This window comes from Parus major, chromosome 10, assembly GCF_001522545.3.
Source record: "Parus major isolate Abel chromosome 10, Parus_major1.1, whole genome shotgun sequence".
In the NCBI taxonomy this organism is placed as follows: Eukaryota; Metazoa; Chordata; class Aves; order Passeriformes; family Paridae; genus Parus; species Parus major.
In genome coordinates, this window is record NC_031779.1 from 8,463,515 (window position 1) to 8,490,004 (window position 26,490).

The 26,490-nt window shown below is 41.6% G+C and overlaps 1 protein-coding gene across 1 annotated transcript; it reads left to right on the forward strand.

Moving 5' to 3' along the window:
* Positions 1-1,436: 1,436 nt before the first annotated feature.
* On the forward strand, positions 1,437-25,353 carry LOC107209509 (tropomodulin-2). Its single transcript, XM_015639337.3, has 9 exons — positions 1,437-1,719; positions 3,420-3,576; positions 14,255-14,377; positions 15,450-15,536; positions 18,151-18,281; positions 18,879-18,986; positions 19,253-19,396; positions 19,723-19,867; positions 21,957-25,353. The coding sequence occupies exons 1-9, from the start codon at positions 1,594-1,596 to the stop codon at positions 21,989-21,991; spliced, it is 1,056 nt and encodes a 351-aa protein (XP_015494823.1). The 5' UTR covers positions 1,437-1,593; the 3' UTR covers positions 21,992-25,353.
* Positions 25,354-26,490: the final 1,137 nt, after the last annotated feature.

Below are 26,490 nucleotides of genomic sequence, written 5' to 3' on the forward strand. Positions count from 1 at the left end.
CAGGAAAACAGCAGCCACAAACAGAGCGGGAGTAAGGGAAAAAAAACTAAGTGTGTAGGCAAAATAATGATTTTTCTTGGAATAGGATATTTAAGTGTTTCAGGTCAAGGCTTAATGGGTCTTGATGTAGTCATAGAATTCCAGATATTTCAAAATTGTAAATCCACTGATTATTCCTTTCCCTTTCAATAGATTGCTGATTTCTAGTCTTTTTGATAAATAGAAAAATGAGAGATGTTTTAATATTTAGTATTGAAATAGTGAAACTCCTAAGTAAATGAAATATTTTCCTTTGGATTTGGAATAAAAAAAATAAAAATCAGGCTTCCAGCTCATATGACAAGCAACAGAACCCACATGGATTTTATCAGTTTATGACAACTAAAAACCTGGCCAAAGGAAATTAGGGTTGGGGTTGATATATAAGTCAGTGGTAGGTGCCAGTTGGCTTGTTTCCATATCAACTCTGAAATTTGTGAATGCAAACACTCAGCTGTAAAACTGCACAGCTAACTGTGTCACTTGGAGAGTGCTGGTGCTGCTGTGCAAAACTGGGCACACTTGGGAGGGCCTGGAGCACACTGAAATCCCCAGTTAATGCTGTGTCTGATCATAAGTTAATTCTCTTTCACTCCATCCCTTTACAGGCTCATTCTGGTTCTAGAATTTGTTCTGGACAAGAAAAAAAAAAGATCAAGTAAAGACAGAGAGTCCTTTGTCATAATGTCATATGACAGATAATATGACAATGACTCTTGTGGTCATGCAAATGAGATCCGGTCAGCTGGGATCATTTAACAAGGAATCATATTTAAATTTGAAAACTAAAAGAGTTTGTGAAATACTAAGTCCATATTTTTTTCATGACTGTTTTGAACTTCTGCAGGTCCCCCATGTAGCAGACTGAATTACAGATATTATTTTGAGCTATAACTAGCATCTTCTCACTCCAAGAATTGTGATGATAAGTGCTGTCATGTTTGCATCCAAACATGCTGAAGTAAGACTAACTAGCAGTGTACCTGAAAGATGCTTAGGTAACCAGAATGTGCCAAAAAGTCAGCCAAGATGCTGTGGGTAAGATTTCAGCCCCCAGCAAAGCTGGCATAAGATAGAAAACCTCAAAGCATAATGTTTTGGTTTTTGTTTGTCAGTGTAGGACTGTTGTCTGTGACTCTACCGCTTTCCTTTTCTTCTGGCCAAAAGAGCAAACAGATACTGTTTCCAAGCAAATGAAATAAAACAGCTATATTTCTATGAAAAAGGAGAAGTTGCTAATATTTTCCTTATCTATGTCTCAAAGCTGGTGTTTGGGGCTGCCCCGAGCGTACCGAACCCGTCCTTGCTGTTCCTTGGCTACGGCTGCTCAGGACATCCCACACCCCCTGTGCTGTGCCAGGACATCTCCTGCTTTGTTTTCATTAATAAGTGTCAATGTGACCCTCAGCACGTGGGCTTTCCAGGACTCTCAGCTAAATGGAGATGCTCACAATGCTTTATTGTTGGCAGTGAGCGAGGCCGGAGCAGCTCGCTACCCCTGGATGGTTGAAGTCCCGGGCAGCAGCAGCAGCAGCGAGCAGTGCAGCAGGAGCCATGTCTCTGCCATTCCGAAAGGAGCTGGAGAAGTACAAGAACATCAACGAGGATGAAATACTCAGCAAGCTCTCAGAGGATGAACTGAAGCAGCTAGAGCATGTTCTCGATGACCTTGATCCTGAGGTTAGTGGTGATGATTGCAAGGCTGCCTGTTAGAAATGCCACACGTTGCAGCATTTTTTATTTGTGTTCTGTTACAGGAGGGACTGTGGAGCCTAGAGTGTGAGCAGCTCAGCTGCAGACATTTTGGTTGTATTCTTGCTGTGATGTGCTACTTTTCTAAAAGTCACTATGCTTTTGGTCTATCCAATGTCTATTTAGACATGAGCTTGTCTGCAATCTAAATCTTTAATCATGTTGGCACACTGCAACTCAGTGAGAAGCTTTTTATGGCTGCTGTTTCTGAGCATGGCAATAAACAAATATAACCTGTGTTTATGGAGATCAGGTCTTTTGAACTTCTGAAATCTGTTGACCGTGTCATTCAGCACATACGTATTTAGAACATATTTGGGCATGATCAAGAAAAATAGGATTCAGCTACACAACTGTCATTTTCCAGAGAGTAATAATAATTGGGGTATTTGAAGACATTCTCACAAAGAATTTAAAGACCTCTGGTCTGAGAACCACTTGATCCTACAATAATGAGGTTACAGTCATAAGTGTGCAGGGAATTGTGACTGTACCTACCCAGAAATATTCAAACTGATATAGGAGTTTGAAAACTGGCAGGTAAACTGGCAGGTAAAATGTTCTGTCTGGAGGCAAAATGAATTTGGAGAAACACAATAGATTCATAGCTTCTAGTTCTATAGCATCAATTTGCCTGGAAATTGAGGTGGGGCTTTACTGTTCTCTTGCTCCATGTTGCCACTTCCCACACTGCTACCACTTCTGCATTTTCTGGTATTTTCAAGTATCTGGCATCTCAAATGGAGACACAGAAAACCATTAAAAAAGAAACACCAACTAACCAAATAAATCAGGCCATGCATTTGTAGTTAATGCAGTGAATTTGGAGCTCTCTGGGCACATTTGTGCATGCACAAGATGTAAGATGACTGGTGACTTGAGTTCACTGCATGTGCTCAGAATTCCCCTGATGGCATTTGCCATGCATCACATTTACTGTGCATGTTCTGGCCAGTGAGGAAATGTTTCTGAAGTACTCTGGGACACCTTCAACACGTTGGCTTTACAGCACATGCACTGCAAGGTCCACCTACCTGTATTTGTTCTTGGGATTTCCTGGACTGAAATGTGGGGGCCTTATACATATTCCTATGTTACAGGATGCAGGTGAAATCACAGGATCCCACAGCTACATGTTGAAAGTGGGAATTATCTGCTTGCTTCCTCATACTCTGAATAGCTGAAGTCTACCTCATTCAACAGTCTCTTTAATGCATGCCATTCATTTCTGAAGTCTGAGAGACATCTGCTTTAGAATGAAAGGAATTTTTTTTAATGAGAGAAAGATGGTGAGGAAAAAGAGTAAAGGAAATGTACAGAAAACATATCCTGGTCTATATACCTGGACAGAAAACTCTGCTTATAATATGTGTAACAGAGGACTCTGACCTTACTTAGTTCTTTGGTGCTCTGACTGTGAATATGGCTAATACAAATATTAATGGCTAGTAAATCAGGAAGACTGAATATACTGGGTTTTGTGGTTACATTTAGGTAATGTGTGTTACTGCTGTCATCCAAGAGCATTATGCAGAGAATGATTTCACTGAAGAACCAGCAACACTGAGGTAAGATTTGGAGCACTGTGTGAAGCTGCCTCCTCTCCTTTCCATGCCTCTCTCTCACAGAATGCCCTGCTTCCAGCGGGATTTCGGCAAAAGGACCAGACCACTAAAGCTGCCACGGGCCCCTTCGACAGAGAGCGCCTGCTCTCCTACCTGGAGAAACAAGCACTGGAGCACAAGGACAGAGAAGACTTTGTACCCTTTACAGGGGAAAAGAAAGGTACTGTCCATCCTCGTGCTGGCACTGGGTAACAGAGTGCCTGGCTGCAGGGGTCCAGCCTGCCTGCCTGCTCTGTGCCACGTGCTGGGACACAAGTGAGGGCTGTCCCAGTGCAGGGTGAGGAGTCAGGATTCAGACTCCTGCTCAGGAGTCTGATCTAGAGCTGCTGGAGCAGGTGAAGGGGTGGTTTATCTGCTGCCAGTGTCTGCCTCGCTGCTCTGGAGTCCCTGTGGCAGGTGGATGGGCTCTCGGGGGCTGCAGGAACACGGCAGCACCAGTCCAGCAAAGCACTGACTGCTCAGTCAGCAGCTCCCTGCTCAGCCAGTGCCTCTGGGTGCACTCAAGCACAAAGGTGCCCCCACCAACCCCACAGGGACTGTCCCCTGTTAAGCATTAGGCCCGTGCAGGGGTACTGCAGTGGGGGAGGCGTTCAGGAGGAAACACATAAATGCCTTTCGAGTGAATATTCCCTACAACTGCTGTAAGTAACTGCTCAGGGAACACAGTTACAAAAAATAAGTATTTTTCCACTTGTTTACTAGCACATCTGGCAATGCTATTCATGAAGACACTTTGCCTGCTACCCTTGTCCTACAGCTACAGGAAAAAAAAGGGGAAAAACAGGAAAACCTAATTCTAATAATTTAAACACTGTTAGGGTAACCCCAGGACAGGAACAGTCATAATTTAAACAAACAATATTCCTTTAGCACCACTAGCTCCTTTTCCTTGTTTATAAAAAGGGAGCAAAATTGCTGGCCTCGGGCAACCCCTTCATTCAAGCAGGAACTTCCTATGTCTGAGTCCATTTCTGGCTGTGTAATGGATCTGCCATGATTTCAATGGGATCTGCTTAAGGGAAAACAGATACTTCAAGAAAGTCAAGGGCAGCATTTTTTACATTATGTACCATTACCAGAGATGTAAGATGTTATTTATGTAGCATTTCTTAGGCCAGGAGTTGTTACTATCATTACGTTGTGTTCTCAGTCTTTGAAACAGTGATTTCAGACAAATGAGACACTTTTCAGCTAGATCTAGATTTTACCATGCAGCATATTCCTTAACCTACTTTTTCCCCCATCAAAGCACCCACATACTGCTCTTCACAGGGCTGGTTGTGAGCCCACTGATATGCAGTGACAGGGAGCCAGCAGCAGGAGTGGTCAACCACACGCTGTGCAGGAAGGAAATCACTTTACTGTAGCATGGATTTATTACCAATTGTTTCAGTCTCCTACACACTGCTGTGTCAGAGCAGTACAAGTCACTGCTTGCAGGTCCCCAGATATTTATACCAGCACCTTCAGTCATATCTCACCTTACTGATATTTACAGACTTAAGATTTTGCATCTTTCAGTGTAGTTATATCTGAGATCTCCAAATAAGCCTGAAACATCAGTGCACAAAACCCAGCAGTGTGTGGAATTCTATATACCCATAGGATTGGCCCTTGATCTGTACAGAATGGGTCCCTGTATTGTCCCTGACAGTGGTACTGTATGGACTGGGCTGTTGATTCCATTTCAGGTTTCTTTTGATGAAGCTAAAGCAATATTATTCCTACATTTGCTTCCAGATGCCCTTAAAGTGCTTATTAGTGCTGCTTTATTAGTTCCTGGTGTCTCTGGTGTGGAAATAACACTGCTTTGCAAACAAAACCAACCACACATTTCACTTCCCCCTGAGCACAGAGTGAATGCAGCTCTCCTAGCATTTAAAGCTGTTCTTAATTTGGCTTTTGATTCACTGTGTTCATTTACTTCAAAATTACAACTTCAAGAATTATTACAATTATGAGGTAATGACAACATTTTAGACTAAAAGAATTATTCCCTTAATATCCTCTGCTCTTTGTACAATACAAATTCATGACAAAATCCTCAGTATCAGCTTTAGCATATTAAGTCAAATGAAAACAACCATGTGTTCTGTGATTTCTGCAGTTATTTTACAATTATAATCTAAATACACAGAATTATACTACATTGTCTTTGAAGTCAGAGGCCAAACACTGTGAAAATACTCTTTGTTTCTGTGTTATGTAGAAATAACTGAATTAATCTGAGATCTGATGAGGTCCAGTACCTTGACAATTGAGAACTGCTAGGCTGCACAGTGTCATTTTTGTGCTGCTTTAAGGGAACTGGCTTTGAGAACAAAGTTGTTTATTTTGAGCTTGGCATATCCTGAATTGGTGCTGGAGTGTGAGTCCTGCTGCCCCTCTGTGGCTTGGCAGGGGGTGTCCTACAGAAACACCACCAGACTTCCAGCAATGCAGAATCTGAGCCTTATAAAACATAACTGAAATCTCCATCTGCCAAATGCACTGAAATCTTCCTTTGGATTGTATAATCCTGCTAATTGGTTGAATCTGGTGAAATGTGATGAACATTTTACAAAGTCCACGTGTGGCTATTCCTGGATCTTATCATCCGTGCTTGTAACTGCAGCGTTACTTATTTTGGCACCCCCAATTGAAAAAAAAATAACAACAGGATGGCTGTATTAAAGTACAAATTACTTTATTTACATTTATAAGAAGATATTTCCCATGCAAGGGAACAAAGCAATCCTGAAAGACATTTTCAAGATCTGATACTACATGCTAGACTTAAAGTCACTTTAATTCGAGAATAATTAGTATTCTTCCAAGGTTCAGTAATTAATGTAATTAATGTTCAGGATAAATAATTTAATAATAAAGAATTTAAAATCATTTAAATTTCTAAAATGTGTCCTCAGAAGAATTCTAAAGAAGAGTATCTCCTAAGGAAAATCTTATTTCTCATCTTCTGCAGATTGATCGTCTTTAAGATATATTTACAGATTGGTAAATATTTATATGATTATATTATATAGATTTCTGTTAAATTATTTTTTTACGCTCTAGAAGCTCTGTAATGTAGCCATTCTGTAAATAACCCCAAATTAATTTGATGCTATTTCTGCTAGTTAAAAATTAAATTCTCAGGCAGCTTTAAAATGCATCTAGTTTTGTGTATTTGGAAGGTATTGATGCCAATTTGCCATTTGGTATTTATGACCTAAGGATATTTGTGTCAGTAGGATTAGAGTATGTCAAGTGTTGTTTGAACATTTGTTAGTGTTTTGTACTATGCTATTTGTCTGCCACTGGGAAAGCATTTATTTTTTCAAGTTTAGGAAGTGGGATGCTTCTACTAAATGTAAAATGACAGTTCTACCAGTTTTTACAGTTATCATACAAAGCTAAAATTTGGACATTCACTGATGAGCTGAAAAAAAGGTGGCATTTAAAATATCCTCCTTCCAGACTAGTCTGTGGTACATCATGATTTTTTATCTACTGTGACTGCCTCTCTTTGTTTTGTTGTTAATATTTTATTCGAGAGTTCTTGACCAAGGAGCAATACCAAGCAGCTGCTGAAGGACAAAACTATTTTGGTCTCTATATGCTGAGCAGCCATAAGGCTTTGATTGTCCTACAAAACAAGCCAAAACAAATTCCAGAGCTGACAGGGATATCCAGAATGGTTAAAACACAGGAAGTGTTAAATATGAGCCCAAGATGGGGGGGCTGATTATGCGGGAATTGCCTTGTTTTTGATTGTAATTGTGGTTTCAAGAGGTTGGAGATGTTTGGCAGAAACAATCAAACGTATGGAATGCATTAGGGTTTTGGCCCTCTGCCACATTGCAGCTTGGTAACGTCCTTCATTAATTGCTGTACACAAAGGATTTGAGCCTGTATGGGACAGATCTCAGATTTCAATGGAGACCCAAACCGAGGCTGAAATGATCGCAGGCGCACACCCAAAGCTGGCCACTGAGAAATGTTTTCAGACTGCTTTACCCACATCCTCCCTAATGCAAGTCAGGGCAGGGTACTTCGTTTGAATGCCCCATTGTGTGGTTTGAAATGATCTGGTGGCTTTCAGGAACTCTTGAGCAACACAGATGTCTGTTAGTAATGAGAAAAAGGCTGATAACTGTGTCCATGGTGATGGGCAGTTTGTAAGTGTTTATTTTATGTATTTTGGATTTGTTCCTACTTAGGACAGATGTTCTAGAAATCCTTACATAGAACCTGATGGTCTGTGGAGTTACTTAGACTGACCCACTGCACTTAACACATACAGCTGGGACAGGTGGTTATCAGACTTCCATCACTTCCATGTGAGGTATCATTGTCAAGTTCATGAACAACCCAGGAATGACAAGAAAAGTGGGAACATAAGGGGCAGTGCAGGCACCAAGTATTCCAGAGCCCTGTCAGTGCTGTGTTTTCTCTGCAGGCTGTATGAGTGCACTCAGTTAAGAGCTGAGTCCTGCTGTCATACACACATGAACTGGTAACAGCATTTCTGCTTCTGCTTTGTTCCAGGGGTTCTCTGAACTGTATGGCACCAGTGAAACACAATTTAAAAAAAACACAATTTAAAAAAAGTTCTTCTACTGTGAAATGTCATTAGCTATGAAAGGTTGCTTTAAGGGTTGCTGTTTCAATCCTTCACCACCATCCCTGTTTTCTAAAAGGTCTTCTGCTCCTTGCCAGACCATTTCATTTTGGATCCGATCCAGTTCTCATCAAACTCATGTAAAAACTCCAGTGGATTGGGCTATTATTATTTGGGGCTGGAAAGGGAAGGGGAACATGCTTGTATATGGTTAAATACTAACATTTTCAGCTGACTGACAAAAGGGAAAGGGAAGAAAGTACCAGAGTACTTTTGGCCAAACCTGTGTTTTCAGTTGCCCTGGCAGAGACCATCTATGTTGCATGTGGTGCTGTGCCAAGCAGAGTATCAATACACAGCACCAGTAATAAGGACAGTCATTTTCAGAAGGTCAGAGTATTACAGTAGATGCTAATGAGCTCCAATTCCCCTGTGTCTAAGAGGCTGCTTTCAAAAGTTAGGGTTTTCTCTAGAGACACAGTATCTTTCTTGGGTTGACACGGCAGTCGTTTCACCCCCGACGCTTAAATGGTTTGTTTAAATTTTTGCCACCTTTTTCCTATTCTTAAGGGTTTAAATTTAGAATTGATGTTTGTCTCTTAAGGCATTGAAAGCATTGCAGTTGCTGACAGTAATGCCTCTAGCCAGTGCCTTTCACTGCTTGCTTTTCTAAGACTTTCTTTTAGTGGCTCATGACTTTGCCAAACTTGCACAGTTCACAGTGAAATTTCCCATGCTGAGAGGCTGCCTCGAGTTGAATTTTTGGAAAGTGTCAGCAAATAGGATTTAGCTGCTTCCAAGAACAAGATTAAGGAGAAAACACATTGTTTTATCCATCTAGAGTAAATTTTTCCAGCTGTTTTTTTTATGACCTGCAGTGTCTCTATGCTTTGAAGAACGGACTTAAAATGTATGCCCTTTGGAATCCCCAGGGAAATATGCTCAAGTCTGGCATCCTCAGAATATTGTGCTTTTTGTACATCCAGTTTGTCATAGAGTTCTCCCAGTATTCCCCCTGCTGAGTGTTGGTCAGAGCTCCTGCCTGCCTGTGCAGGCAGCACAGCAGCGCCCAGAGCAGCCTGGTGGGCCTGGGTTTGGGATGTTCCTGAAATTCCTCATCTGAGAGGCCCCTGTCGCACCGGAGCAAGGGCAGGGAGACTCCCTCCTGCTCTGACAGAGCTCCCCTCCCTTTGAAAGGGCTCTGTAAAGGAGAAAAAGAGTAAAGAGCCAGCAGAGAGGCGGGGGCAGAGAGGTGGAGCAGGGGTTTGAGGAGATGTATGAATTCTCCAGGGTGAAGGACTAGATGTGGCAGCTCTGGGGAAAGGAGCTGTAGAGAAGAGCCGTGGTAAGGAAGGGAGAGCAGAGGAAAGGGAGGTGATGGGAAGGGTCAGGACTCAAAGATTTTCAAAATCAGGAGACACAAGGGATGGGGAAGGCACAGGGGGCAAGGAGGGAAGGAAGAGGAGAAGAATGTGCTGGGTGGGAGACAAGAGGCCAGAAAGGAACATAACTAGTGTGGTATTCGGCTCTGCCCACATTTCAAAGGTCTTCGATGTCCAGGAGGACCTGAAGTGCAGTGGCACAGTTTGAGTTTCTTCCTCTTCTACCATTCCACATCAAACATAAGAGCTTTCTGCTCACTTGGTGGAGTGGGTAATCCAGGAGGTAATCCAGGATATAATCCAGGAGGCAATCCAGAGGACTGCCCTAGGGCTGCATCCTAATTTGTGATAATCCATGTGAGGGTCTTAAGAAATGCTGGGCTTCCTTCTGTTTTAAAAATAGTACAGGTTGGCCTTTGTTTATTTTTGTTTATTTTTGTTTATTTTTGTTTGAGCAAGCATACTTTCCAGGAGAGTTCTTTGAAAGGTATTGCTGCAGTGGCAGAATCACTATCAAATTCAAGGATACTGATGCAATTTAAATTCACTTTTTGTGTTTATGCACAATAGATTTAATAACTTTGGAAGGTTTATCTTTGCAGCCTCCCTATTCCATTGTCATAATTTTTCAGGCATAGAATATGCTGACACTAATGCAAGAGCAACAGAACAGCAACAATTAAGATACTGCATTTTTATTACTACTGGCATTCAGCTTCACACTGACTTGAACTTGGCCTGTTTTCTCCTTCATAATACAAATTTATTCTTGAACTAATTTAGCTCCATTTTTATAGAATATTTGTAGGGAGGAGGTTAAGAAAGCCTCAACAGAAAAGAATAGTGTAAAATGGAAAAAGTGAATCAGGTGCCTGTGATTTATGCAAGGCAGATTTCCAGGATTATTGAATTTCACTCCCAAGGTCAGTGTAGAATTCTGTAATTGAGAACAAACAGGCACTCACTGTAGTCAGAGATTCATTGAGAAGTCAGAAGTAGTAACCAGGTATGTTCTTGAAAGTACAATAATCTGAACTACACTTTATAGGAAAAGAAAGTACGTTATTGTATTACAATTATGGCAGAAAATGCATTTGTATTATAAAATTAAGTAAATATCTTTTTAAAATTTGATGTTAAATAAAAGGAGATTTTTTACAGCTAATATAAATGGGCTTATTTCCCATTGCTCTGTGTTTTATTGAGTTTTGGCTTGAACAGTTTTGACTTGTACAAGATGGGAATAAATGCCAAGTATATACTAAACATAAATAAATACTAAAATAAAAATGGTGGTAATTTATATTTATTCATAAAAGTCAAATGACATAATTCATCATCCAGGTCACCCCAGACACCCCAGTTTGGCCAAAAGAAAGGGAGAATTGCAGTGATGCACACTTAAAATTTCACACTGAAAGAAAGTGCTTGGAATTCCACACACTTTGGGTTTCTATACTTGTGTAAAAATAAAATGATATTTTACTGCAATTGAATTTTGCTTTGCAGTTAAACAAAAATTGTATGATTTTTATACAGAAGCATGGTTATTTTTGCCTTGTTAGCAACAAAGTAGCTCAAGTTACGTAGAAACAGAACTTTTGTCACGGTGTTTTTCATTGGTAGAAAGTTAAGCTATTACTATTAAGACTTAGCACAGAACATTAGCATGTTCTGGAGGCAAAAGATAACACAGCCAACATTAATTATATCACATAAAGTAATAATAAAGTACCTTCTAAAACACAGTGTGAATATAAAGAGCACTAAGAGCAGCTTTTCTTCCTAAATCTCACTTTATAATAATAGAATGTTGCTATTCCTCCAGGGCTTCTTCCAAGTAATAAATTTTTTAAGTTGGACCATTGACTCAAGGAAGCCACAATCCATATTTTATTTTGTCAGTGGATTCCAGGATGCACTGGATGATGAATTTGCAATGTATAGATGTGGGACTAGGAGATACCTCCTGAATCTTTAAACTCTGTCCTTAAATAAAGAAGGAAATCTGGTTGACAGCTGTCCATAAACAGACACGTGGTTTTGCAGCTGGTGAACAGGTAATAAATTCCTAATAACATGCTAAATATAGAAGTTTTTCTAAGCTACATCTGCTGTGCTACAGCATCTCTTCACAGTGGAATGTTCTTATCTAGATAGCAGTAAAAATAATATTTTTAAAACACCACTGGATACCAGCAAGGCCCACATACATTAAAGATATATATTACTATCTTTGACATGATCTTGCCCCTTTAAATATTTCATAGAACCAATAATAGAATTTTTTTTCTAAAGCATTTGCCAAGAATGCGTTAAATGAAACTGTCATTGGGAATCATGTACACATTTAACGAGTTTCGGGCTGTTATCCAAGAATTACATATGCCTGAAACAAATGTTTAAAATTGTATTCCTATATATGTGAACTGTACAGAAAAAGTATGAGCCTCTACAGGTTTCCATTACTCCTTGATTTCTTGCTGTGCTGACCTTGACATATCCAAAGTCCTTAGAGAAGGACCATATTGTGTCCAGTTTAGTCCAAACTCGAGGTGCTGTGTCCCCTTACAATGTTTTGTGTGAAAGTGCAGATTTGGATCAGTATTGGTTAAAAGAGTGTCTTGGCTTTGGGCCTGTGAGGAATCCCTTCCTGCCTGATGGAGATGCTTTGTCTCCACAAGCCATGGCCCTGTGGGGATTGCTGCTACACAACAGTGTTGTCAGTCAGGATAAAGACAGCAGGATTCCCTCAATATCTCAAACAATCTGTTGAATGCTTGAAACTCACGTGGAACCACCAGTGATCTGAAAGGAAAACACTTTATGGACAAGATTCCTCACTGTTGACTGTTTACTCGGGTATTCTGATTGACTTTGGTTTTCTAGCTTCCAGAACAGTAATGAATTTGTTCCTTATGTCAAGTTGGCATCAAATTAAGTCTTCGTCAGTGGTGTTTGGAAGCTGCCATCCAACACTTCAGATTAGGTGGTAGCACAGAGAGAATCTGAAGTCTGATCACCTGTGCTGCTATTAAATCTGGAGAGCATGACTGACCCATCTTTGCAGAGTGCTTCTTACCCCAGATTTCCACTTGATTTTTGTTTGATGCTGCTGGGATGGCTGTCCTTAATTGCTGTGACCCAATGCTCAATTAGATGGCTCTTAACTTTCACCCACCAAAGGCTTTTATCTTCTTGAAGCCTTTTCTGAAAAGATTACTTAAAGCATCACATGAAAAATAAATCATACCATGATATTACTCTGAGTTTCGATGTAACTTTCTGTCAAGTTTTGTACTCAGAAGTGGTCTAGCCTTGGAAGAGTTATCTTGATGGTAAATAATTTGAATCGTATCAATAAACCTTGACAGAGTTTCAGAAATTTCCATTAAAAAAATTTTATGAGCTTATTCAGTGACTTTAGTCATAGAAACAGGCAGCATAAAAATGGCTGTAGACAAACTTGTCTAAAAGATATAAATTAATTGGAAATTGCTACATGAAAATGATACTTTGGACCATAATGGGGAAAAATGAAGCCACAAAAGGATGACATTGTTGAAAACCCAGAGGCAAAACATTTGTATTTAAATACTAAATATCAGAATTGCATTTATGAATGATAGTGATATGACTAATACAGTTAAAACTATTTTAGAGACATTTCAGAAAGTCACAGGACTAGATGTAATGCTTCAAGCATTACATCTAGAGTGTACAAAGCTTCACAAAAAGAGTATTTAAAGCTGACAGTGGGCCAAAGCTGCCTGCACCAAAGATCATCACAGCTTCATTACAACAGGATTAATTAAAGCCTCCTTGAGAAGCAGTTGTTAGGGACAAGGTGAGGGGAACTATCCCACAGTAGACCATGGGAATTCCCTCAATTATTGGAGGAATGGCACTGTCTGTTGCCTGTGGCATCATCCAGTGTAGCACTGTGACTGTGGGGCTTGGTCAGGAGGGCTGAGAGGCAGAAAAGCCCAGTGTTAAATTCTGATCCTTCCCAGCAGTGCTGGTGACTCGAGTGCAGCTCGAGCTCTGATTTACAGGGCCTCACTCCAAGCATTTGCAGTTACATCATCACGGTGCTGAGGTTAACCATCATAGCAGCCTGAAGGAGTAGTGGAACTTGTGTTGTTCCTGGATTTATCCTGCACTTTCCTCATTTCAGTAGACAGGCCAATGACCTCAGTCTTGGGGGAATATTGCATGGAAACACACATCTGCTAACCCAAAGGTATCAGCAGGATACAGAGAGACAAACACGTCAGGAGTCTTTCTTGGGCAACATGTGGTTTAGTTCAGACTTTTCAGGCCTGCACAAATGACCAGGATAAAGCTGTTTATGTGAATGATCATCAGGAGAGACAGAGGGAGAATACTCTGGAGGGGCTGGGAATTAAACTGAGTTACTGGAAGAGAACAGTTTGCTGAGCTTTCAGGATCATGTATGGAAGTTCATGAACCGAAAGATTTTTGCAGTAGAATGGTTTAAATTGCTCCTAGTGCCTCATTTAGATATAAGGATGAAATTTCTGCAAGCTTTTTTCTAGACCTGATTCTGCCTATTTAAGGATACAGGACCTTCAGAAAAATTACAGCTGGGACTCCTCCTGAGAGCAAATTTCCTAAAATAACAATCACCAACACAGAGCAGTAATCTGCACCTCTTATTTTCAGACTTATTAAGATCCTGGTGTGGAGGATAACATCAAGTAAGAAAGAGAAAACATGCATGTGATAGTATTTCCAAGAAGTTCCACTGTCACAGACCTATTCCTCTGCTGCCAGGAGGCAAAGAAGTTGTTCCAATAATTCATTAATCACTCTGGCTTTTTTTCTCATCTTAGGAAAAATATTTATCCCTAAAGAAAAGCCTGTAGAAACCCGCACAGAAGAGAAAGTGACCCTGGATCCAGAACTAGAAGAGGCCCTGGCCAGTGCTTCAGATACCGAGCTCTATGACCTTGCAGGTTAGAAAACATATAGATATGATCCCCCCACATGTCCAGCTCTCCTGTGGCCAGACCTGCCACCAGGAGTGTCTCATGATGACCCTCCAGCACCTGGTGTTTGGCTGACCGGTGGCCAAGCCACGGGCCACACGTTGGATGATTGAAGCGTGACTCGACAGCTGCTGCATTTCAGACTTCTCTACTTAAAATGGATGTGCCAGGCATGGGGGGAAGATGAACCAGCTCTTGTGGTCTGGGGAAGGGAAGGGTGGACAGTGGGCTGCAGGCTGGGGTGCTGGCACTGTAATGGAAGTGACTGATCCTCCTGTATCCACATTGTTTGTAGCACACTACTGCTACCTCCTCTCAGCTCTGCCATCCCAAATAGCCAGATAAACTCCTCACAGCATGCAGTGGATAAAGATCCTGAATCCATGAGGAAATTTGGAATCTAACCCCTTGAATGAGAAAATTGGTTGCCAGTTGATTAGACCTGGGTATCTTCACCACTTCTGGTTATTTTCCAAGCATGTTAATATCAGTGTGCTTCCGTAAGAATCCCTGGTGGGAATGCCAGTGAATGAAGCTCATCACTCATACAGTGAAATTCTTAGATACACCAAGCAATAGAACATAAGAGGAATGAGAAGTTCAGGTTGTATATTAGGGAAGAAAAGGATTAGGAGTGTAGCATTGATACGATTTACCCAAAGAGGTTGTGGGATTTCTATCCCTGAGTGTTTTCAGACTCCAGCTACACAAAGCCATGGCTGACCTCATTAATGCTGGCAACACTCCTGCTTGAGGGAGAGGCTGGACAAGATGACCCACAGTGGTTCCTTCCAGCTGGCACTTCTGGGATATGAATTCTACATGGACTCAATTGTTCAAAAATCTGTATTGAAAGTGTATCTCCAGAATTCAGAGCCCAAAAGGCTCTCCCTTCAAGCAGGCATGACACACACAGTTAACTTTTTATAAAGGGGGTTTTGTTTGGGGAACTAAACTACAATTTGTAGCAGATACTCTCCTGCAGTCTGTGTTCCTGCCATTAACATTGTATTCTCTTGCTGGTGTTTACACATTTCAGCTGTTCTTGGAGTGCACAACATGGTCAACAACCCAAAATTTGATGAAGCAGGAGCCCGCGGTAAAGATGGAAAAGGAATCGTGAGAAGTAAGCAAGCAGATTTCTCTTGTGGGCTGGATGTCATCTGTAGGGACTTCTGTGCCTGTAGGTGGGGTCTGTTGGTCTAATTCAGTGTAATGTAACTGAGTCTAACTTTGATTGATCCAATTAATCATGAAAGGTGACTTTTTAAAAGTAAATAAAATCTTAAAATTGATTATAATAACAACAATAGTATACAAACAGATCATTCCTAAGGGAATTTGTTTTCCTAGAGAGCAGTATCTGGCTCTGCAGAGATGTTTGGAAGAGTGGGAGTATTTAACAGGCCAAGACATATAAATTTCCATTCCATTTCAGTTTAGGCAGCAGGCAGAAAAAAGGGTGAGAGCTGTAGCTAAGAGCTGGCCACAGTTCAGGCCAGGCCATCTTGCCCCAAGTACTTACATTTACACAGCTGGGCTCAAACGTGGCAGAATCCCTGTGAGAGTCACATCTGTGACCAGGGTCACCTGGAGCTGCATCCACAGGGAGGCAAAGACTGCCTGGATGTGCCCCTGCCCCAGCCACTCCCTCTGATCTCCCAGCTCCCCCTGGCTCCTGTGGCAGTGTGTGTAAACAGTGCCTGCTCTGCGTGTCCCCAGGGACACAGGAAACGGAATCATTCCAGAAATCCCCCAACAGAAACAGCTGTAGGTACTAAAAACAAATCAGAAATGTTTGTACTAAATAAACAGACCTCTGGTGAATCAGATCTTAGCTCAGCAACCCACAGGAGGCTGGATGGAGGGAGAAATGGGTGCATCTGAACTCCAAGCTTTTCTTGAGCGCTGCCAAGCCTTGATTCTGAGCTTGTCACCTCCAGGTCCTGGGATAACAAGTGGGTTAAACTTTAGTTTTTAAGACAAAACTGTGGAATGCCCTTTCCTAGGGAAACAGTGCTAAAAAAATGTTTTCTTTTTCTAAGGCCATGAGAACAGCAGCTATCTTTACCAAAGGCTTTCCTTTCCATCTTCCATCGCTAAAGGGGAGGTGGGAAAGTAGACAGGACACCGTGTCACTTCATTTTTCTCAGGATAAAGCTGCTCTGCAAGCCTCCCCAATGGGGCCCTGTGTGAGCTGCCATCTATCTCATAACAGGCAACTGCATTCATTACTAATCCTCATAGATTTCAGAATATTTTTGTTGTACTGAGTCAAAAAGTCAGCTATGTGAGTCAGCTAAACTATGCTCCAATCACAGACCTACGAACCAGAAAATCACCGTCGCATCACTTCATCCAAAAGCAATACCTTTCCTTAGCCAAGTGAAATGCTTCAGTAAAAATTTGCTCATCAGTGTGGTAAAACAGGATCATGATTAAAGAAACAAGAAAAAGTCATGGAAAGCAATGGGAAGTAGAAATTGAAAATGCCTCCTAACTCTAGACTGAGTGCACTGTGATGTCTAACCTGAGGACAGGGTGCTTGTGTCTCCCCTGCTCCCAGCCTGGCAGGGTGTTGCCACAAGTGCAAAAAATGCTTTTTTTTTTACTTTCTCTCCTTGCACCCAAGGTAAATTCTCTAAATGTAGTTTTCAATTCCCAGCTCCCTAGGAAGGCTGAAGTGTACTCAGGGATATGTGAGGTCTTTCAGGGAATTAGTAAAAAAAATGTTTTGCATCAAAAGGAGCAGAGTGAAAACCAGCTCAATTTTTTGTCTATGACCATCTCTACTATGAGTTCTAAAAAAAAATGTGGTTTTCTTTTGGCCCATGATACAGAATGAACTTTTACCCATTGCAATGAACAGCAATGTACACTGAGACTTGAGCACAAGTCTTCAAAATCTCTCTCTGTCTGCAGCATAAAATAAAAGGATTCAAACACTTGTGGTCAGCAACATATTCCTTTCTTGCTTCTACTGGCTTGGGTGGTCAGGGTTAATTAATTAATCTCCACAACTATATGCATGGGAATTAGAAGTACTAATTGTGTTCTAAGCTATGATTTTTATGCATCTCTGAGAATATTTATAGCTCATAGCTTCCAGCACTAAATACCATAGTTCTTTGGAACATGACTTCTCAAAGATTTAATAAATCTTGGTGCTGGCACACAAATTTACTTTTCATGCTTTGATAGTTTTATTATTTAGAAAGTGCAGATGTTGCAATTTTACAAGAGCTAATTGAATTTATAGTAAGGCTGATAGTATCAGCTGAGAGAGGAAACTGAGGGGCCTCCTGCTCATGTTGCTTTATGCAGCACAGTCTATTCGTGCATGCAGGGACATTTTCTCACTAGTACAGTGGGCAAGTTCTGAGCACACCTTTCTTTACAGATATTAGACAAAGTACAAAGCAGCCCTTGCAGTATATCACATCCCAAACAATAGTCTTGAAAGCTGCTTTGGCTCCAATTAATTGTGCAGGGATTTTGTGTATAAAGGAGGAATTTGCTTATGACGATGCTGCTCAGCCTCCGTGGCCACAGCCTCCAGTGACAGCTCTGGGTGCACAGGGGGTGCAAAGGGCATGGCAGGGATAATGGGGATAATATTCCTGCTTGCAGGTTTTGTGATAAACCCTTCCTGGATTGCTGCAGTATGAACTTAAATGGGAATGGAACAACCAGAGGGATGATGTTCCTCGGTTGACATTTCATGAGATTTTGTGTTGCAGATGTGGTGAAAGGTGAAAAGGTCAAGCCCATCTTTGAGGAGCCACCTAATCCAACCAATGTGGAAGCAAGTTTACAAAGGATAAAAGCAAATGATCCTAGTCTCACAGAAATTAATCTCAACAACATAAAGGTAGGTGCTGTGGCTTCATTTATGTCATCATAGGAGGATCTGTTCAAATATTTTCAAAGCCTGTGCCTTTTATCTTCAAATTTTGTCTCTCTTTACTGTTCCAAAAAAGCAGGACATTCAGGGAAGGGGTGGGGAAAGGACTGTTGTAGAGGCTCCAAGGTCATCAATTCCTGATACTAAATTAAATGCCAATTAAAAGCCCAAGGGGTGACTCCCTTTGGCTGCCTTTCTCAGCAGATTGTAAAGGAAGATATCTCATGGGTACTATGTAATCATCACTGGCCAAGTTCAATTAGCCCACACAGGCAAGTGGAGGAGGAGCTGAACAACTGGCAGAGGAATAGGAAAGCAGCTCAGTGATGCTCACGTGCTGGCCTCGGCCTGACCCAGTTCCAGGCAGCGCTGACATCGCAGGCACCGTGAGCCTCTGGGGGCCACCGTGCCCAGAGCATGCTCTGGCCATTCTCACATGCTCCTGAAAGCATCAGGCATCTTTCACTTGCACAGACTGTCGTTGTTCATCAATCAGTTTGATAATAATTAAAATTGGCAGTGTGACTGGCTTTCCTAATTACTGGGTTTGTCTTCTTACCCTAGAATATTCCTATTCCAACACTGAAAGAATTTGCAAAAGCTCTGGAAACCAACACCCATGTGAAGACATTCAGCCTTGCAGCTACTCGAAGCAATGACCCCGTAGCTATTGTAAGTTTTAACATTACTGGTAAAAAAAAGCCACAACAAACTTTAAGTAGGTCCATGTCTGCTTTAGGATACATTCCTTATTTTTCCTTGCAGGAATTCCCTGTGGCCATGCAAAGCAGAAATATAATCTCTTCTAATCTATCTCTGTGTTCTAAGGATATTTATGTTTTATTTCTTGTTGGTATTAAGCTATGTTTTGCAGATTCCCTGTTGTTCTCTGAAACTTCCAAGATGTTATCTCATGTTCCCTCTTTTTGGCCCTTCAGGCATTTGCAGATATGTTGAAAGTGAACAAAACACTGAAGAGTCTGAATGTAGAATCCAACTTCATCACTGGGACGGGGATTTTGGCACTGATTGATGCACTGAAAAAGAATGAATCCCTAACAGAGATTAAAATTGACAACCAGGTAAAGAGAGAGCATTGGGGAAGTTCACTTTTGTTTCTCTTTTATCTGGATTCCCAGAGGGTTCTACTAGGGGGCTCTGGCAGAGTCAAGGCAGCCTCTGTGGCTCAGTCATTCTGCAGCTCATGTCCCCAGTCAGTGCAACCAAAGAATGGAAAACTTCTCAATGAAACTACTCAAAGGCAAATGCAAAACCCAGGGCAAAATCTCCAGGGATGGGATTCTCTTTGTAGTTTGCAGCCCAGTACTTCAATACAACCCCTTCCTTCTCTCTCATGAAAACAAATGTTTCCTTTTCTTCTGGGGACACTTCACTACGTGGCCAACAGAGGCAGCAGCTTGGGACAGCTGTAGAGATGGAGATTGCCAAGATGCTGGAGGAGAACTCCAGGATTCTCAAGTTTGGATACCAGTTCACAAAACAAGGTCCAAGAACCAGGGTAGCAGCAGCTATCACTAAAAACAACGATCTGGGTAAGATGCCACTATATTTACTCATCATTTCTTTGTGTGAGCCAAGCCCTGGCCTTCCCAGGCACAGCTCTTCCTGTCTGTACATTCAGATGGAATTTTGACTGCAACATTCAAGCAGCTCTGTGTGAGGGGAGATGCAAAGCTCCTTGGGCTCTAGAGTAGAAAACAGCAAAGATCAGATCTGTGATTAGGAGCCACTATTTTTCTCCTGCTCCTTCTGGAAAAGGGAGTTATTTCCACATTTTCCATGGAGTGTCCTAAATTTCTCACTGCTCTAACAGCTGTTGTGGCCAGTAGATGAGGAGTCAAACCCATCCTGTTTTTTTCAGGGGACACAGAAGTCCTGACTTTGTTGTCCAGCCCATGATGGCCCAGGCCTGGCCAGCCAAGGGAGGAAACCAGAGCCTCCTGCCTCTGTGACCAAGCACAGGCAAAGACAATAAAACCCTGCCAGTGTCACCTGGGTGTGACATTCTCTGCCCTGTGGGCTCAGGACACAGAATACAAAGGAGATGACTGGGCAGAAGATGTTTAGAGTGAGAAGGGGAAAAAAAAATTAAATTTTGTGTTTTTAATCAGTCCTGCTTCAGACTGGGGTACCAAATCATGATGTCTTTGTGGGTTTCAGCTTGGGTTTATCTTTGTAGGAAATAAGATAGAAGTTGAGCTAAAACCTTTTTCTTTCATACATACTTTTGGGGGTTTGAAATTTTAATTTTTAGCAATACCTGAGCATTCCAACTATATACTGTTTTTCCTAAAACAATCGGTGTCCCAGAAGGGTATTTGAAATATCCTATCTAGAAAGAGAGAAAAACCCTTTTTTCCTATTATTTTACCACTTGCCTTTTGACTTATGTCCTAATCTTCATTTTCCTGTGTTTGTGTTGTTTGGTTTTGTTCAAGATTTTGTAGGACAGAATTCCTAAAGGAATTCAATACAATAAAATAAACAAAGGAGCAAAACATTGAAAGCAGACAGAAATGACTGATGCTACACTGCAGGCTTTGGAATAATGCAGTCTGTTTGCCAAAAAGACATGATGAAAAAACCTCCTCTTAGTGCAGTAATGAGATGTTTAGCAATATATTGTTGTTATTGACTTTCTATGGTGAAAAGCATTCATTCATCAAGTTCTACTGCTTTGTTCTGTGCTTCAGCCATTCAATATCAGACACAGGACATGACACTTTGACATAACACTAAAATTTTGTATCACACAAACAGGAGAACCTCACAAATCTTGTCTGGCCAGATGAGAAAAGACTCGATGCATTTTATTAGAATGTGAAGTAGCAAGTGCTGCCCAACTAAACCTGCTCTATACCAGGTATAATGTATCCTAAGTGCAAAAATTCACATGGCACTGCTTGTCAAAATAATCCTGCCCATAACACAAGATTTACCACTCTGTTTTGCTAAATGGCAGCTTCAACCTATGTGGTTTCCAGTGAAATAATAGAGTTAATTAACTATCAGATGGTTGATGCAGCATGTGACATTTAAATAGATGATTGAAGGTCCAATATGATTTTTTTTTACCAGTATTCACTGATATTGGTACTTAGGAGTACTTCAAATTATTTTCTAAATAAATATGATTATTGCTTACCTGTAGTATACACTGTGCAATTACAGAGTTATTAATTTTTGATGTCTAAAGTTTAAATTGGCAGAGCACTGCCAAGCAGAATAGAGCAGAGCAGTGTCAATTTAGCTGGAATGGAGTGGCTTTTAAAAGAACAATAAAACTGTAATAAAAATCTAAATGGAATCACTGGAAGGAAGTGCAGGAGGTAGTGATTTCTTTATCATCTAAAACCTTTAGCTCAGAGTGTGATTTTTGTGGAAAATGTATTGATATGAACACTTGGTGAAATTCTACAGTCTGAGACACAAAAAACCACAGTTTGGGTGCAATTGTTTAGCTGGGCATTATGATCTATTAATTATGGTATTTGTGGGCATAATTCTTCTGAGCATTTCTCAGCAGCTCCTCCCTTCTGTGCTGGTTTTGTGTTACTGGGGCTGTGTGGGAAGCCCTGGTGCTGTCAGGAAGGCAGCAGTGACTCTCTCCTTGCTCTGCAGTTCGGAAGAAGCGCGTGGAAGGGGAGCGGCAGTAGCCACAGCGTCGAGGACAGCGGGCAGGACTGGAGGCCACCACCAGCTGCAGTCTGAGTGCTCACTGCTCAGAAGGGAAGGCACTGGAAAATGATTACAATGGGAGTTGCTGATTTCTGTTAATGTCTCCTTTTAACCTTGAAAACAGAGCCTGTCCATTTTCAATTTTCATGGTTAATTTAATTCTTATGAGAAAGGTTCATAGTTGGTTTGATTTTAATGAAGAAAATGGTTTGCAGTATGTGAAGCCAATATGCAGCATCATAACTGTGTTACTGAGCATAACATATAGTGACTGTGACCCTTATTTTAGACACTTTTTGATATATAAAAATATGACCTTGTATATGGATAAGGGATTCTAAGCTGAAAATAGAAATTTTAGGGCCAAGTTCTGCAATGCCTTATGTTTGTGAATAATCCTTACTTATGTGTATAGTCCTGCTGAACTGAATCCTGCAATGGGCTGCTCCCTGGAGTAGAACTAGTGATGCCAGTACAGATTTGCAGGTTCACACCCTTGAGCCTCTCTCCTGCAGTGGGATCTGGGCAGCTGGAGCCACCTTGGAACAGCCCCTGCCACCCTTGTTGGGTGTCCACCCGTCCAGCTCCCAGTGCAAGGTCACGCCTAGACCTACAGACATTGTCAAAGCATACTTGTTTACATAAGCTTCGGTTATTTTAGGTTGTTTTGCAATGTTACACTGATGTTTTTTATTCTTACTCCACATTGTAAAGTAATATTAGTGCTGCCAATCCTATAGATGTTGAATGTTTTTGTTTGTTTTTTTTTTCCTAGGCCAACAAATTTTTGTTTGCTACTAGAATGCACAGTTTACAGCTAGTGATCTTAACCTAAACAAGTATTCTGAGCAATATTTGTTTTGCTTTGAGCCATGAGTTTGACTTTTTTCAGTTCTGGTATTTATGTACATTTGTTAGCATTATAGGACTGTTCTCAGGACCTTTTAGATGAAGATTAATAAAATACTTAATCCAGGAGAGCCACTGTGCTGTCAGGAAAAGACACTAAAGGGGTAGTTTTTTGACAGCTACATAACTGACATTTATATGCTGCAGTTGAGGTTTGTCCCTGTATCACAAGGCATGTGGGTATTTGTGCCAGTGTTTATCTGAATAAGGGCAGATTTAAACACATGCACAAATGCTTTGCTAAATCATGGCCTTAACTTACATGCTGGACATTTTCTTAACCCAGTGGAAAACACTCACGAAGCAGCAGCTAACCCCAGTGCTCAACAGCACCAAAATTTCAGTAAGAATTCAGTCTGATGTTTTGTTTTGTGCATTTTACCATCTAAAACTACTCTCTACCACAGTTGTATCACTGCCAACAGCTGACTAACAGCCAGAGGTTCATTTTGGTTGTACATGCACATGCTGTGAGAGTGAAGGGATGCTCAGGTCAGGTGTGTCACACACCCCAGGCTTTCAGAGAGCTGCAGTGCTGTGGCCAGCACTGTTACCTGGGGCACTCTGGCTCTCTGAGAGCAGGGATGAAGCGCTGCTTGCTCGGGGCAGTGCTGGACACCACGGCCACTGCAGGGTGCTCCTGAGCCAGCAGGGACTGCTGTGGGCACTGTGCAGCCGGGCATCCAGGGATCAGAGGCCTGGGGAGCCCCAGAGCAGCTGCTGGATGCTTGGCACACTTCCCTGAGTGAGTTTTCATCTTGCTGGGGTGTGAGCTAACAGGATGAACCCTCCCTCTGTGCCTTTTAGAACAGAAATGAGTAAGTTCAAGGCAAAGCTCTTCCTGTTGGATACTGGTCTTTGTAGTTGGGTCCAAAGTGAAAAACACTCACTGAAATCCCACTTAAAGTGATCTGCTGAGGTGGGATATAAACTGCAGTAGCCACAGTTTACTTCCTTGACAGCCCCTAGTCTCTAAAATTTCCACTTCTTCCCTTCCTCAGAATAAACTGAAACCTTTGCTTTGCAAGTAAAAACCAAAACACACAGGGGAGTCTTGCTAAGGTCTTCCCTGGATCCATGCAGGATTTGCTGTGAAAAACTTTGATATCCCGTTTAAAAAAAAGTTACAAGTTCTGTAATAAGTCATAACTCTGCACAGGCTTAAATAGAATCCTTAATAAAACATTTGGATTACAAGGGGAATACTGGGCTTTGCACCATGAAGTTTCATGGGTGAGAAGAATCCTCATCCACAAAGCCTAAAGATTATGTTACTTATAACCTTCAGTGACAGGAATCACACTGCCCCTAATTTCTTGTTCTTTTCCCTTGATCCAACCAGGGGAATCCCAATTATCAATCAATTCTTTGAAGATTTTTTATTTATTTATTTTTTCTTTAAGAGTGGTACGTATCTGTGTTTAAGGGAAACAAGTGCAATCCATATCTAGTCTTAATTGCCATTGACAGTGTTGGTATTTGCATGCAGCAGTTTCACAAGGGTAGGTTGCTCTGACTGCTTCATGGTGTTTGCAGCATGTCCTGTACAGCTTTGCTCAGAGCCACGCTCGTGGTTACACAGTCAGGTGGCTCCATGTGTGTTTTGCAGCCCCAGTTGGCACCATGGACCGAGGTACATGGCTGGGGAAAGCCCTGTGGGCTCTCCATCCCTCCATCTGCCATGCCCTTTGCACAGCCACGGTTCCTCTGCAGGGAGGAGCCTCACCCTGGAGGGACCATCTCGAACAGCAGCCCCAGCTGAAAGTGTGAGGAGAGCTCCCAAGCCCTGGCTGTTTTCTCCAGGCAGCTGCTGCCAGCCCCAGCCAGGGGGCTCCGTGACCAGGGATGTCTGTCCTGCCTCTTCCATGTGCTCCACACAAGAGGTGTTGTCACCAGCCCTGAGTGCCACAGGTCAGACATTGCAACAACAGCACACAGTGGTGATGCTTGGGGGCAGATTTTCATACTAATACAGGATTATTTAGCTGGTTAAAAATCTCTGCAACTAACATGAAGGGGGGCAGGATGTGATGAGTTGCTTCATATCCTACTACAGACAACATCTGGCATTGTCAATGCTGAATGGGGAACAGGGACAGAAGAGTCCTTTTTTCTCAAGCAAACATTCAGGAGTAACTTCGTCTATTTTTGCACATTGCTTCTCGTGTTGACTGCTTAAGTTTGGTTTGTATTTTTTATACAGTTTTTTCATGGAAAAGCTCAACTTTGTGTGTGTCCTAACATCCATGTGAAGTGTAGTGTGCACTGAGGACCATATGTGTACATGTATAAATGCCGATGTTATCTCTGGAACAAAAGTAACTGCATGCGCACAGTGTGGTGCATATTACTCAAGAGGAAGAGAATTACCATGCTATGTAACAGTGACTCCCCAGCATTGTGGTTTTTCTAAATAAACCTTCACAAAGGATTTGGGTTCTGCAATTTTTCATGGGTTTGGGACTTGAATCAAGCCCCCCTTGGTGCTCTGACATCAGCTTTCTCCACTGGAGCTCTTGCAGCTTTCACTCTCCTGGATTTCACCTTCTCAGGTGGAGAGGTGTGTATTTCCTGCCCTCTGTTCTCCACAGTGTGTCAGCAATTTCCATATGGCCCTCATTAGAATTTGACACCAAGACACACCAATTTCTTTCACATTATCCTCAGCTCTAAGGTTCAAGGGGCACAAGGAATTGCAGAGTGCCTAAAGGCATGGACTGAGTTAACGACATGGTTAAGTGGCCCTTAGAACCTGTGCTGCATGATAAAAGAACTGCCAAAGACACATAAGTGCACAGTGCATAAGGACAATTGAAAAGGAAATGTCATCTCCCCACAGACTATTTGCTCTCCACAATCCCAGAGAACTTCACAGTTAACCCACAGAGAAACAAAACATCCCTACCTATTTTAAGACTGCTTTTACTTATGTCAGTACTTTAACTGTGAAATCTCACAGTATCTTTCTTCTTTTCATTTCAATGTAAATAAGTGGATGAAACTCTTCAAGAAAATGAGGAAATCTCATACTGAGAGAAGAGATCAGTGTCCCAGTATGTGGTTCTGCTGGGATTTGCAGAGCCTAAATCAGAGGAGTGCTCATGGGAACCACACAGCTCAATTCCCAGATCCTCAGTCATAAGGGAATCAGAGAATACAGCTGCACAGAAGATCATGAGGTCATGCACTCCATTTCCTATCTCCCAGATAGAGTTTTATTTCTACATAATTCATAGCTTTTACAAAAAGACCAGTTTTGGTCCTGCATCCCTTTCATTGCAGGGGTTGGGTTCAATTCCCTCGGGATTTTGAATATAGATGCAATATATGCCAAAGAACACAGATACTGTATCCCACCTTATCACTCTGCACCTTTATTTTAGGAATCAGCTTCTTCCCTTGCACTCACTGTTTTCAGAATGGAAGTTTCATATACAGTTGAAAAATAATGACTTTGCAAAGAGAGGATTGAAACTATTCTTAGCTTCTGAGCATGCATCTTAATATTTTTCCTATTCCAATCAGTTCAATCCTCTCCCAAGCCTAAGCAACAACAGTGCAAACCTCT

Excerpts from the sequence above, each read along its gene's own strand:
- LOC107209509 (XM_015639337.3), top strand. The coding sequence starts at position 1,594 with ATGTCTCTGCCATTCCGAAAGGAGCTGGAGAAGTACAAGAACATCAAC. Across the intron at positions 1,720-3,419 it reads TCGATGACCTTGATCCTGAG|AATGCCCTGCTTCCAGCGGG; the intron begins GTTAGTGGTGAT and ends TCTCTCTCACAG. Across the intron at positions 15,537-18,150 it reads TGGAAAAGGAATCGTGAGAA|ATGTGGTGAAAGGTGAAAAG; the intron begins GTAAGCAAGCAG and ends TTTGTGTTGCAG.